Source organism: Acinonyx jubatus, chromosome E1 (assembly GCF_027475565.1).
Source record: "Acinonyx jubatus isolate Ajub_Pintada_27869175 chromosome E1, VMU_Ajub_asm_v1.0, whole genome shotgun sequence".
In the NCBI taxonomy this organism is placed as follows: Eukaryota; Metazoa; Chordata; class Mammalia; order Carnivora; family Felidae; genus Acinonyx; species Acinonyx jubatus.
The window spans coordinates 14,554,271-14,567,155 of record NC_069397.1 but is presented as its reverse complement, the minus strand read 5'-3'; the positions used below and the strand labels follow the sequence as shown (position 1 = coordinate 14,567,155).

Here is a 12,885-nt window from a genome sequence, read left to right as displayed (position 1 = left end):
CTTAATTTCCTCTTTAACTTCTTGGCTAACCCATTCATTATTTAGTAGGATGTTCTTTAATCTCCAAGTATTTGTTGTCTTTCCGAATTTTTTATTGTGGTTGATTTTGAGTTTCATAGCATTGTGGTCTGGAAATATGCATGGTATGATCTCAATCTTTTTGTACTTGTTAAGGGCTGATTTGTGTCCCAGTATGTGATCTGTTCTGGAGAATATTCCGTGTGCACTCAAGAAAAATGCGTATTCTACTGCTTTAGGATGAAATGTTCTGAATATATCTGTTAAGTCCATCTGGTCCAGTGTGTCATTCAGAGCCATTGTTTCCTTGTTGACTTTCTGCTTATATGATCTGTCCATTGCAATGAGTGGGGTGTTGAAGTCCCCTATTATTATGGTATTATTGTCAATGAGTTTATGTTTCTGATTCATTGGTTTATATATTTGGGAGTTCCATGTTGGGGGCATAAATGTTTGTAGTTGTTAGATCTTCTTGGTGGATAGACTCCTTAATTGTAATGTAATGCCCTTCTTCATCTCTTGTTACAGTCTTTATTTTAAAATCTAGATTGTCTGATACAAGTATGGCTATTTGGCTTTCTTTTGGCGACCATTAGTATGATAGATGGTTCTCCATCTGAAGATACTTTTTTTTTCTTTTTTTTCTTTTTTTCTTTTAATTTTCTTTTTTATTTTTTTAAAATTTACATCCAAATTCGTTAGCATGTAGTGCAACAGTGATTTCAGGAGTAGATTCCTTAGTGCCCCTTTGAAGATACTTTCAATCTGGAGGTGTCTTTAGGTCTAAAATGGGTTTCTTGTAAACAATATAGAGATGGATCTTGTTTTCTTATCCATTCTGTTACTTTTGATTGGAGCATTTAGTGCATTGGCATTTACAGTGAGTACTGAAAGATATGAATTTGCTGCCATTGTGTTGCCTGTGGAGTTGGGAGTTTCTGGTGGTGTTCTCTGGTCCTTTCTAGTCTTTGTTGCTTTTGGTCCTTTTTGTTTTGTTTCATCTTTTCTCCCCTCAGAGAGTCCTCCTGGAAATTTCTTGCAGAGCTGGTTTAGTGGTCACAAACTCCTTTAGTGTTTGTTTGTCTGGGAAACTCTTTATCTCTCCTATTTTGAATGACAGCCCTGCTGGATAGAGAATTCTTGGCTGCGTATTTTTCCAATTCAGCACGTTGAATATATCCTGCCATTCCTTTCTGGCCCGCCAACTTTTTGTGGGTAGGTCTGCTGCGAACCTGATCTGTCTTCCCTTATAGGTTAAGGACTTTTTTCCCTTGCCACTTTCGTAATTCTTTCCTTGCCTGTGTGTTTTGCGAATTTGACTATGATATGCCTTGTTGATGGTTGGTTTTGTTGAATCTAAATGGTAGTTCTCTGTATCTCCTGGATTTTTGATGTCTGTCTCTTTCCCCAGGTTGGGAAAGTTTTCTGCTATGATTTCATGCATGTGGTTTTTAAATGAAATAGAACAGGAAGGTGTTTGATGAAATTATTGATGTTTGGCCCCACCCTGCCCCAGTTCTGTTCCCTAGAAACTTTTAAAAATTCAAACTGTATTGAAATTCAGTGTGATTTACACACCATAGAACTGTGATATGTATAATAAATATATATAACAAAGCTCAAGATGTGTGCAGTTTGACAAGCTTTGGCAAATTCCCCATCTCGTAATGCCAACCTAGGCAAACCAGAGTTTTAACTTCTGTTTTTTATCTTTATAGGTTAGTTTTAACTATCCTACAAATTTTTTTTTAGTGTTTATTTTTGAGAGACAGAGTGTGAGCAGGGGAGGGGCAGAGAGAGAGGGAGACACAGAATCCAAAGCAGGCTGCAGTCTCTGAACTGTCAGCACAGAGCCTGATGCGGGGCTTAAACTCGTGAGCTGAAGTCGGACGCTTAACCACCTGAGCCACCCAGGCACCCCTAGTTTTAACTGTTCTATTTTTTTTTTTTAAGTTTATTCATTTTTGAGAGAGACAGAGCAAGCAGGGAAGGGGCAGAGAGAGAGAATCTCAAGCAGGCTCTGCACTGTCAGCACAGAGCCCAATGCGGGGATCAAACCCACGAAATGCAAGACCATGACCTGAGCCAAAACCAAGAGTCGGACGCCTAACTGACTGAGCCACCCAGGTGCCCCTTGACTATTCTAAAACTTCATATAAACGTGTGTCTGGCTTCTTTGTCTAGCAAAATGTTTTTTTGAGATTTATCCATGTTGTTTCAATAGTTTGAGCCTTTTTTTGCCTTTTATTGTGAATAATCAATTTGTTTAATTTACCTGTTGTTAAACATTTGGGTTATTTTCATTTTTTGGCCATTACAAACAAAGATGCTGTGAACATTCACATACAAATCTTTTTGTAGAAATATATTTTTATTTCTCTGGGATAAATACTTAGGAATGTAATTGCTGAGTTACATGTTCAGTGAATGTTCATAAGAAATTGCTAGACTTCTCTAAATCGATTGTGAGAATTCTAGTTGCTCCATATCTTTGCCAACACTTAATTTTGTCAGTCTTTTTAAGTTTAACCATCCTAGTGAATGTGTAGTTTTATTTTGTAGTGGAATATAGATCTGTGTTTTTTCTCTTAGAACGACTTTGTTTTTTTCTGTCCGGTAAACCTAATGACATCATAAAATGAGTTCAAAAGTGTTCTCTTCTATTTCTTGACAGTTTATGCAAGATTAGTATTTTTTTTTCTTTATTAAAAAAATATATTTATTTATTTTGAGAGAGAGAGAGAGCACACAAGCAGGGGAGGGGCAGAGAGAGAGAGAATCCCAAGCAGGTTCTGTGCTGTCAGCCCAGAGTCTGATGTGGGGCTCGATCTCAAGAACCATGAGATCATGACCTGAGCCAAAATCAAGAGCTTGGTGCTTAACTGACTGAGCCACCCAGGAAACCTCCCCCCGCTTTTTTTTTTAGTAGGCTGTATGCCAAACATGGGGTTTCAGCTCATGACCCTGAGATCAAGACCAGAGCTGAGATCAAATTGGATGCTTAACCCACTGAACTACCCATACGCCCCCTCCGTTGGAATATTTTAAATTATAAAATCAGGTTTTTTTTAATGGATATGGTACTGTCTAGATTCTCTGCATTTTGTATGTCAGTTTTGATAATTTGTGTTTTTCAAGGGACTTAGCCATTTTATCTTTTTCATAAAGTAGTTCCTAATATTCCATTATCTCTTGTATATATAATCTAATGTATATGATATATAGTGATGCATTTTTCATTTCTGATATTGAGAATATTTGTTTCTTTTTCTTGGCCAGACTAGCTAGAGGTTTATCAATTTTATTGATATTTTCAAAGAACCAGCTTTTAGTTCAATTGTTTTTTCCTGTTGTTTATCCATTTTCTATTTTGTTGATTTTTTGCTCTTTTATTATTTCCTTCCTTCTGTGTGCTTGAGTTTAGTTTATTCTTTTCTGGCTTCTTCTGGTAGAAGGTTATATAATTGATTTTGGATTTTTTTCTTCTCTAAGCATTAAAGCTGTAATTTTCCCTTGAAGCATTACTCTAGCAAATCCTATAAGTTTAGATAGATTGTATTTTCATTTTCATTCTGTTAATAATACTTTCTAATTTCTCTTGTGATTTCTTTCTCAATAGATGGGTTATTAAAGAAGTTCATTGTTCACGGGGCACCTGGCTGGCTCAGTAGGTAGAGCACGCGACTCTTGATCTCGGGGGTTGTGAGTTTGAGCCCCACGTTGGATTTAAAAAAAATAGAAGTTTACTGCTTAGTTCCCAAGTATTTGGAAATTTTGTAGATATCCTATTGTTAGGATTTTTAGTTTCATTCCGGTGTGGTCAGATAACGTGCTCTCTGAATTCAGTCTTTTAACATTCATTGAGACTTGTTATATTGCCCAACTTATGGAACCTTGATGAAAATGTTCCAGGGGCACTTAAAAAGAATGTTTATTCTGCAATTGTTAGATGATCTAATTAGGTCAAGTTGGTTAATAGTTTAATCTTTTATGTTCTTCTACATATTTTTTTTTTTTTATCTCTTTGCGTTTTCCATCCTGAGGGAAGGAAGTTGAGACCACCAATTATAATGATGGACTTGTCTATTTCTCTTAACTCTGTAGATTTTTGCTTCATGTCTTTTGAAACTTTGTTATTAGGTGTATATATTTATCATTGTTGTGCCTTCTTCAGGAATCAACCCCATTATTAGGAAATGTCCTTTTTTATCCCTGGTAATATTCTTTGTCCTGAAGCCTTCTTTGCCTGCCAGTAATGATGCAGCTTTTTCCAGTGTTTAATTTTTAACCTGTGTCTTTATATTTGAAGTGCAGCTCTTGTAGACAGCAGATAGTTGGATCTTATTCATTTTGACAATTTTTGCCTTTTACTTGGAGTACTTGAACCATTTGTACTTAGTATAGTTACATGTTTGGGTGTAAGTTTTTTGTTTTGTTACTTGTTTTCTCTTTGTCCCATCTGTTGGTTGTTGTTGTTTAGCTTTTCCTGACTTGTGGATTATTTGAGTATTTTTTTATGATTTGAATTGATTTCCACTATTGATTTATGAGCTATACTTTTTTTTAAGGAGTGCTTTAGAGCAGTTCATCTTAGTTTGGACAAACCATTACAAAACACTTTTTTTTTTTTCTTCAAGTTCTGTTGTTCTAAGTATTTGCTTCACCAAATGTGGGGCTTGAACTCACAACGCCGCGATCAAGAGTCACATGCTCTTCCAACTGAGTCAGTCAGGCGCCCCTATTACAAAATACTTTAGACTGGATGGTGTAGACAACAGATTGGTTTCTCACAACTCCAGAGGTTGGGAAACCCAAGATTGAGGTGTCAGCAGATTCATTTCTGGGTGAGGGCTGTGTTTCTGGCTTGCAGCTACCATCTCACCATGTGCCCACATGACCTCTTCTTTGTATATGGGAAGAGAGAGCTCTGGTGTCTCTCTCCTTTTTTTTTTTTTTTTTATGTCTGTTTATTTTGGGAGAGAGAGAGAGAGAGAGAGAGCATGTGTGTGCGTGCAAGCTGGGGAGGGGCAGAGAGAGAGGGAGAGAAACCCAAGCAGGCTCTGTGCTGACACCCCTGCTGCCATGCCCAAATGACTAAGCCACCCAGGTGCCCCAAGGTGTCTCTTCTTCTAAGGGCATGAATTCCAATGTGGGGGCTCCACCTTCATGACCTTATTAAAACAAATTACCTCCAAAGGCCCCACCTTCTAATGTCATCATATTGGGGGTTTGGGCTTCAACATATGAATTTGGGGAGGTGGGACACAAATAGTCTAAAACATGGTGGTTCTCTTCTTGTTTTTTTATAATTTATTTTTTATTTCTTCATTTTATTTATTTTGAGAAACAGAGACAGAGCACAAGTAGGGGAGGGGCAGAGAGAGGGAGAGAATCCCAAGCGGGCTCTGCACTATCATTGCAGAGCCCTATGATGGATTCGATCCCACAAACCTTGAGATTGTGACTTCAGCCAAAATCGAGAGTCAGATGCTTAACTGACTGAGCCACCCAGGAGCCCCCTCTCTCTTTTTTAATTGAAGTATGGTTGATACATAATGTTATATTAATGTTTTAGGTGTACAGCACAGCAATTGGACAAGTCTCCATGTTATGCTGTACTCACCATTGAATGTTTTGATCTTAGAATACTTTTCTTTGATTTTTTAATGTTTAGCATGCACAAGCGCGACGGGGGGGGGGGGTGGGGGGGGGCAGAGAGAGGAGGGGACAGAGGATCTGAAGCGGGCTCCTGCAGGGCTCTAACTCAGTGAACTGCGAGATCATGACCTGAGCAGAAGTCAGATGCATAACTGACTGAGCCACCTAAGTGCCCGTCACTTTATTTATTTTTTGAGAAAAGATTTACTCGGTTCCAAAGTTTGAATAACCAGTTTGTCATTTGGCCTTTCAAGTAAAAATGATGTTCCGTGAAAAAAGTGGCTAGTTCAACTCATAGCTCAAACAGTTGCACAAGTGGTGACAGCCAGTACTCCAGTATGTGGCAGAAGTACTTTTTGCCTACTTCCCATGTTGTTCCACAGAATATTTAAAAATTTTTATAAAGAATATGGAGTTGTTTTGGCAGGTTGTTGATTGATTGACTTGCAAATCAGCTGATCCCTTGGAGATTGGAATGGGTCCAGAATAGCTTTTACTTTGGGTCTAGTTTAGTCCTGTTTCTGAAGCATGACCTTTCTGGGGTTTCTACTGAAAGCAGCAGGTGTTTATTGAGTTTTCTGCACTCAGGCTGGTGAGAGCTCAGCTGTGTTCTAGCCTGTGTGAGCTCCACTCATTTTTCAGTTTATAGCTAATACTTAATCTTTGCCTGGCCATGTGGAGTCTCATTTTGTGTATCCATAACTTAGAAGTCAGCCAGAGACTCCTGGGAACCCCTGTGTGGGTTATTGAGGCTCTAACTCTGTGTAGCTTGTCATTTCTGGTATTCTGCATCCACGAAATCCAACTAAATTGCCTCCCTGAACTCTGTGCTCAGTAGGACTGCCACGTTCTTCTTGGGTTCCCTCTCCACGCTGTGATCCAAGAGTGCCTCCATGCAGAAAGCCAGGAGGATTGTAGTGTTCCCCTCATTCGTTTCTCTTTTTTCAGGGACCACAGTCTTGCTCTGCCTGTTGTCCAGTATTTGAAAGGTTTATGTATTTTTGTCCAGTTTTTTCGTTGGTGGTGCTGTTTATTTCAGCATGGGCAAGAGCAGAGGTCAGAGAACCAGTATTCACTGCTGTTGGTTTTTTTCTGATGATTACCTTTATTTTTTTTTTTAAATTTCTTAAACGGATTTTTTACTTTTTTATTTATAAGTAGGCTTCAGGGCCAATGTGGGGCTCAAACTCACGACCCTGAGATCAAGAGTTGCATGTTCCACCGACTGAGCCAGCCAGGGATCCCTCTGATGGTTACCTTTAAATGGTGGCTTTTTAAAAACAAACTAAAAACCTGATTGGTGGTCTGTTTTTTGTAGATACTATTTTCATAATTGCTAATAGAGACATGAGATTTAAAATCCAAACGGTTTTGGGTGCTTAGGTGGCTCAGTCAGTTGAGCGTCCAACTCTTGATCTTAGCTTAGGTCTTGATCTCAGGATTGTGAATTCAAGTCCCCCATTGGGCTCTGTCTGGGCGTGAAGCTTACTTAAAAAAAAAAAATGCAAAGATATAAAAATTGGATTCAGTGTGAGGTCTGCCTCCCACCTACGGCCCTACTCGCCAGTTCTCTCAAAAGAGGCAACCAATGTTACATACACATCTCTTTAAGACTGCATAATATTATTTTAAAGATTTCCCATACTTACCTAATTATTTTTTTTTTATTTTTCCATTTATTTACTTATTTTTGAGAGACAGAGAGGGAAGTGGGGGATGGGCAGAGAGAGAAGGAGACACAGAATCCGAAGCAGGCTCCAGGCTATCAGCACAGAGCCCGACACAGGGCTCGAACTCACAAACCGTGAGATCACGACCTGAGCTGAAGTCAGACGCGCACTCAGGCGCCCCTCTAATTGTCTATTAATGGGCCCTATAGGCAAATTAATGTGCTGTTCTGAATAATGAGCACAAATGTGATGCCTGTATTTTGGATGCAGTAATTGTATTCTTGTTAAGCCAAGTATTGCACTTTTATGCTTTTATGATTTTATCCAAGTGATAAAACTTTATTAGATTTTCAGATGACATGCTCCAAAAAGTCTCTTTAATAATGTTATCTGTGGTTTATTACAAATACCAAACTGTAAAAATATGTCAGATTTGGTCATAATTTGAATGTAGATCTCATTCTGTGTTTACTCTTTCAGGCCATAATGCAACAGGGAGACACTTCCATAAAACCTGTCCTCCAGGTCATTGTGAGTACCTGTGTATGTTTTATGTCAAGCATTTTAAAAACTTCTATGTAATTATACATTATGTTTGATGAAGCACATGTCAATTTCATGTCCATTTTAGGAAATTCTCTCCCTCATCACAAAAAATAGGCCTGTCCTGTAGTAACTGCAGGAGAGCAGCTAGGGCTGGGTTTTTTTCTTCTTCAATATAAGTTAGCCAGAGTTAGACTTGGGGGTTTAGATTTGAGCCTTCGCCTTTCTATTCTTGCCATAATTGATGGAGGCTATAGTGCTACACATCATTAGTATTGCCTCCTTACTTTTTTCTTCCTGCCCTGAGGTTTGTCTTTCTTAAATCTGCCTTATATGGGCCTACAATGAATGTGTCTGCTTAAAATTCTTCATTAACCCTATCATTCATTTAAAATTAAAAAAAAAATTTTTTTTAATGTTTGTTTATTTTTGGAAGAGAGAGACAGCGTGTGAGTGGTGGGGGAGGGGCAGAGAGAGAGGGAGACAGAATCTGAAGCAGGCTCCAGGCTCTGAGCTGTCAGCACAGAGCCCGACGCGGGGCTCAGCCATGAGATCATGACCTGAGCCAAAGTCGGACACTCAACCGACTGAGCCACCCAGGCGCCCCCATTTAAGGGTTTTCCAAATTTTTTTTTTAAGTTTATTTATTTATTTTTGAGAGAGGGAGACAGAATGAGCAGGGGAGGGGCAGAGAGAGAGGGAGAGAATCCCAAGCAAGCTGCGCACTCAGCATGGAGCCCAATGCAGGGCTTGAACCCACAAACCGTGAGATCATGACCTGAGCCAAAGCCAAGAGTTGGATGTTTGACCAACTGAGCCACCCAAGTACTCCAAAGGTGTTTCAAATTTTAGTGGGAATTTAAAAAATGAATAGAAGCAGGATCCTGGATCATTCTGTGGATTCTGAGTCAGTAGGCCTGGTGATCTCCTTGTGACTCCCAGACTCGCTGCTCGTCATCATAAGGCTCCGTTTCTGTATTTCACTTCCTGTGGAGAGCAGCTTCTGATTTCCTGTAAGTTGTGATAAATGCCTTGGCTGTGCCCCCATGTCATGTGCACACATCTCTTATATCTCTTTGCCTTTGTCTCCACCACACTTGTAAGCCCCTTCAGGGCAAGGATTTTTTGTTTTTTTTGTTTTGTATCTTTAACATGTTTTCTACACAGCACCTTGCATTGTTAGGTGCCTTATCATTCTTTTTTTTTTTTTTTTTTTAATTGATTTTCAATTAAATTTGAGCTGGGGAGAGAGAACACGAGCATTGGCAATTCATTTTATTCTCATGTGTGTTGTGCTTAATAATGTTAGAGAGAAGCTGGTGGGAAAATCATCGTATCCAAGTTTCTTTTGCTTGGACGTAGGTGTCAGGAGAATGGGCAAGCAGTTCAGTGTTTGCTGAAATAATGACAGACCCACTCTCCTGCCACTTAGATGTAATTATCTCTGGGGACTGGGGAGACAGTCTGTCTAATGAATCATGTTTTCTATCTTAGAACATCCGTCCCATCACTACAGGGAATAGTCCACCCCGTTATCGACTGCTTATGAGTGATGGATTGAACACTCTCTCCTGTGAGTATGATGTATAAATCCAGGAATTTGTATTTAAATAATAAAAGCACATCCAGCACTTTGGTTGCAATAATTTGGGGCATTTCAGAAGTGTACATTTGCCAGACCGTGCACTTCATTCAGACAGAATTGCAGCCGGCAGAGAGCATTCTAACAATAGACTGGATCTAGTGGAAAGCTGCCACTTGGCTTAATTAATTTTCTCTAACTGGTGCTCTGTTTTCTTTGATTAATTTCCCTCAGGATGATATTGACATTTAGTGAATATAATGGGTTAGCTGTCCTATACTTGCCTTTTTAGGCTTTTATTTCAGTGTTGGAAACTTCACAAGCAAGAAAGACAGTTTTCAGAATATGTGCTTGCTATCTCTAGTCACAAGGTGAAGAACGTAGAAAAGATTTTTTTAGTCTTCATCATGAAACCTGAATGATGGAAAAAATGATTCTGGGCAATTTAAGAAATTCTTACATTTCATAGTAGCAGCAGATGTTTAATGCATAGTAAATCATACTGTTTTTCACTGTGCAGAATCTGAATAGTTTTAGTTTCAGAAACATTCAAGGCATTGTTTTTCTTTGCTAGTCCACGTGTGATCAGTGCTAGTTCAGATTGTTATGACTGAAATGTTGTGGGAACTAAAGAAATCTTTGTGCTTTTCAGCTTTCATGTTGGCAACACAGTTGAACCATCTTGTTGAGGGAGAACAATTGTCTAGCAACTGTATTTGCCAGATTAACCGATTTATTGTTAACACTCTGAAAGATGGAAGGTATGTGGTGGGTTATTTTTGCTTTTTAGAGTTTTCTTTGGTTTTATTGTGTTTTGGAATGGGGACTAATTTTTGAACAGAGAAGTCCTTTGGATACCAAAATTCACTTAGGAATTTCAAAAAGACAATGATGAGCTTCCAGCTAAGAGTTTACAGCTATTGAGATTTGAACTCGGGTGACTAAAACATGGCACCAAAGGGAGAGAAATATGGAAACAAATTGGAAATTTCAAAGCAGGAGATTAAAGCCAAACACAGAACTCTTATTTCTAATCTCTTCAGAAGCCCTGTTTTTAGCATTCTCTTTTAAAGCATCTTTTAATGAAAAGGGGTCACTTATAAAGAGCAAAAGAGGTGTATTTAATTATGTAACACTGCTCCTTTTCTACAACCTTGAATCTTTCATCGTAAATTATTCAGCCAATACAGAGCATGGTGAGGACTTACAGATGCTACACGCTAGAGGTGCAGCGGTGAGCACACTGTTAACCGTTGCTAAAATAGGACCTTTTTGTTGGGGAGAGGCTTTTAAGGTCTTTATTTCAGTCACAGAACACATGAGAAACAAATATGGCAAGCATTCCCATCTGAAGGGTATGTCAGTGTATGTTACGATAGTATTATCTGTACATTTCCAGGTAACTTTTGGTTTATATTTGTTTGCTATATCATTGTCCTTCTTTTAACTTTCAACTTCTGTTCTTAATCTTGGGTGTCTTTTATAAATAGTGTATATTTTATTTATTTACTTTTTAATTTTTATTAAAAAATATTTTTTAAATGTTTTATTATTTTGAGAGAGAGAGTATGCACAAGCAGGGGAGGGGCAGGGAGAAGGAGAGACAGAATCCCAAGCAGGCTCTGTGCCATCAGCACAGAGCCTGATGTGGGGCTCGAATTCATGAACTGTGAGATCATGACTGCGCCGAGATCAAGAGTTGGACATTTAACCGACTGCACCACCCAGGCGCCCCAGCAGCATATAGTTTTAGAAATCATTTAAAAAAAAATTTTTTTTTTAATGTTTTATTTATTTTTGAGACAGAGAGAGACAGAGCATGAACGGGGGAGGGTCAGAGAGAGAGGGAGACACAGAATCCGAAGCAGGCTCCAGGCTCTGAGCTGTCAGCACAGAGCCCAACATGGGGCTCGAACTCACGGACCGTGAGATCATGACCTGAGCCGAAGTCAGACGCTCAACCGACTGAGCCACCCAGGCGCCCCTAGAAATCATTTTGAGATTTAGTTGGTGAGTTTATTCTGCTTAACTTATTATTGATTTTTTCTAATTTTTGTGTTTTCACCATGGTTTTTGCTTAATTTTTTTCTTGCCTTGGATTGATTGGATTTTTCCTTAATCCTCTTTTTTGCCTCTGCTGGTTTGAGAGACATTCTATTTGTGCTGTGTTTTTGTTTGTTTGGTTTGTTTATTTTTTGTGGGTACTCTCACATTTAAAAAAAATCCTGGGGGCACCTGGGTGGCTCAGTCAGTTGAGTGTCCGACTTCAGTTCAGGTCATGATCTCATGGTTCATGTGTTCAAGCCCCTCATCCGGCTCTGTGCTGACAGCTTGCTCGGAGCCTGGAGCCTGCTTTGGATTCTGTGTCTCCTCTCTCTGCCCCTCCCCCACTCACACTTTGTCTCTCAAAAATAAATGTAAAAAAAAAAAAATTTAAAAATCCATATGTAAATTAACAGAAATTCTAACATAGGTCAGTATTTTTACCATCCTCTCAAATAAAACAAAGGTCTCAAAATGATCTGTGTTTAGTGTTCAATTTTGTTTTTATTTCTTCTGATTAGCATTCTCTACACAGACAGCCATTACTTATATTTACCCATAGTTTGTTAGCTCCCGTTTGTCTCCTTCATCATACTCCTTCCTTTTTAGTTCAGTTCTCATTTTCCTGAAGAATATCTTTGAGCAGCTCTTATGGAGAAAGTTTGTGAATGATAAAAATCTGTCATCTAAAAATGTCTGTTGCCGGACTCCTGGCTGGCTCACTCGATAGAATGTGTGACTCTTGATCTCAGGGTCATGAGTTTGAACCCCACTTTGAGTGTAGAGATTACTTAAAGAAAAAAAATTTTAAAAATAAAAATGTCTGTTTCACTCTCAGTTTAACTAAGTATAGAATTCTAGGTTGACAGTTAATTTAGTTGCTGTTACTATTTTCACCCTGATAGAATTTTGTGTTCTTGTCCTGGTGCTTTGAAAAAAAAAAATTTTTTTTTAATGTTTATATTTATTTTTGAGACAGAGAGAGACAGAGCATGAGCAGGGGAGGGGTAGAGAGAGAGGGAGACACAGAATCCGAAGCAGGCTACAGGTTCTGAGCTATCACCTCAGAGCCTGACATGGGGCTCGAACCCATGAACCATAAGATCATGACCTGAGCCGAAGTCGAACGCTCAACTGACTGAGCCACCCAGGTGCCCCTTGTCCTGGTGCTTTGTAAAAAAGACTTTTGTCATACGTACATTATAAAATTCACATAAATAAAAATAACTGTAATCACACTGCCTAGAAGTAACTATTAGTAACATTTTGTTGTAATCCTTCCAGAATTTTTCTGTAAACATGAGTACTTATAAATTTGTATTTTCCTTAAAAAAACTTCATAATATAGTTTTATAAAATTCTTTTTTAAGT

General features: G+C 38.7%; 1 protein-coding gene across 2 annotated transcripts in view; it reads left to right on the top strand.

The window, feature by feature from the left end:
* RPA1 (replication protein A1) overlaps positions 1-12,885 on the top strand; it is a 70,766-nt gene that overhangs the window by 8,406 nt on the left and 49,475 nt on the right. The window contains exons 1-4 of one of the 2 annotated variants that reach the window (XM_053212350.1): positions 1,994-2,145; positions 7,827-7,877; positions 9,384-9,462; positions 10,124-10,232. In XM_053212350.1, the coding sequence (XP_053068325.1) occupies positions 7,833-7,877; positions 9,384-9,462; positions 10,124-10,232 (233 nt within the window). In that variant the 5' untranslated portion in view covers positions 1,994-2,145; positions 7,827-7,832. Of the gene's footprint in view, positions 1-1,993; positions 2,146-7,826; positions 7,878-9,383; positions 9,463-10,123; positions 10,233-12,885 lie in introns of those variants that run through there. The other variant, XM_015081379.3, reaches the window with a different exon arrangement.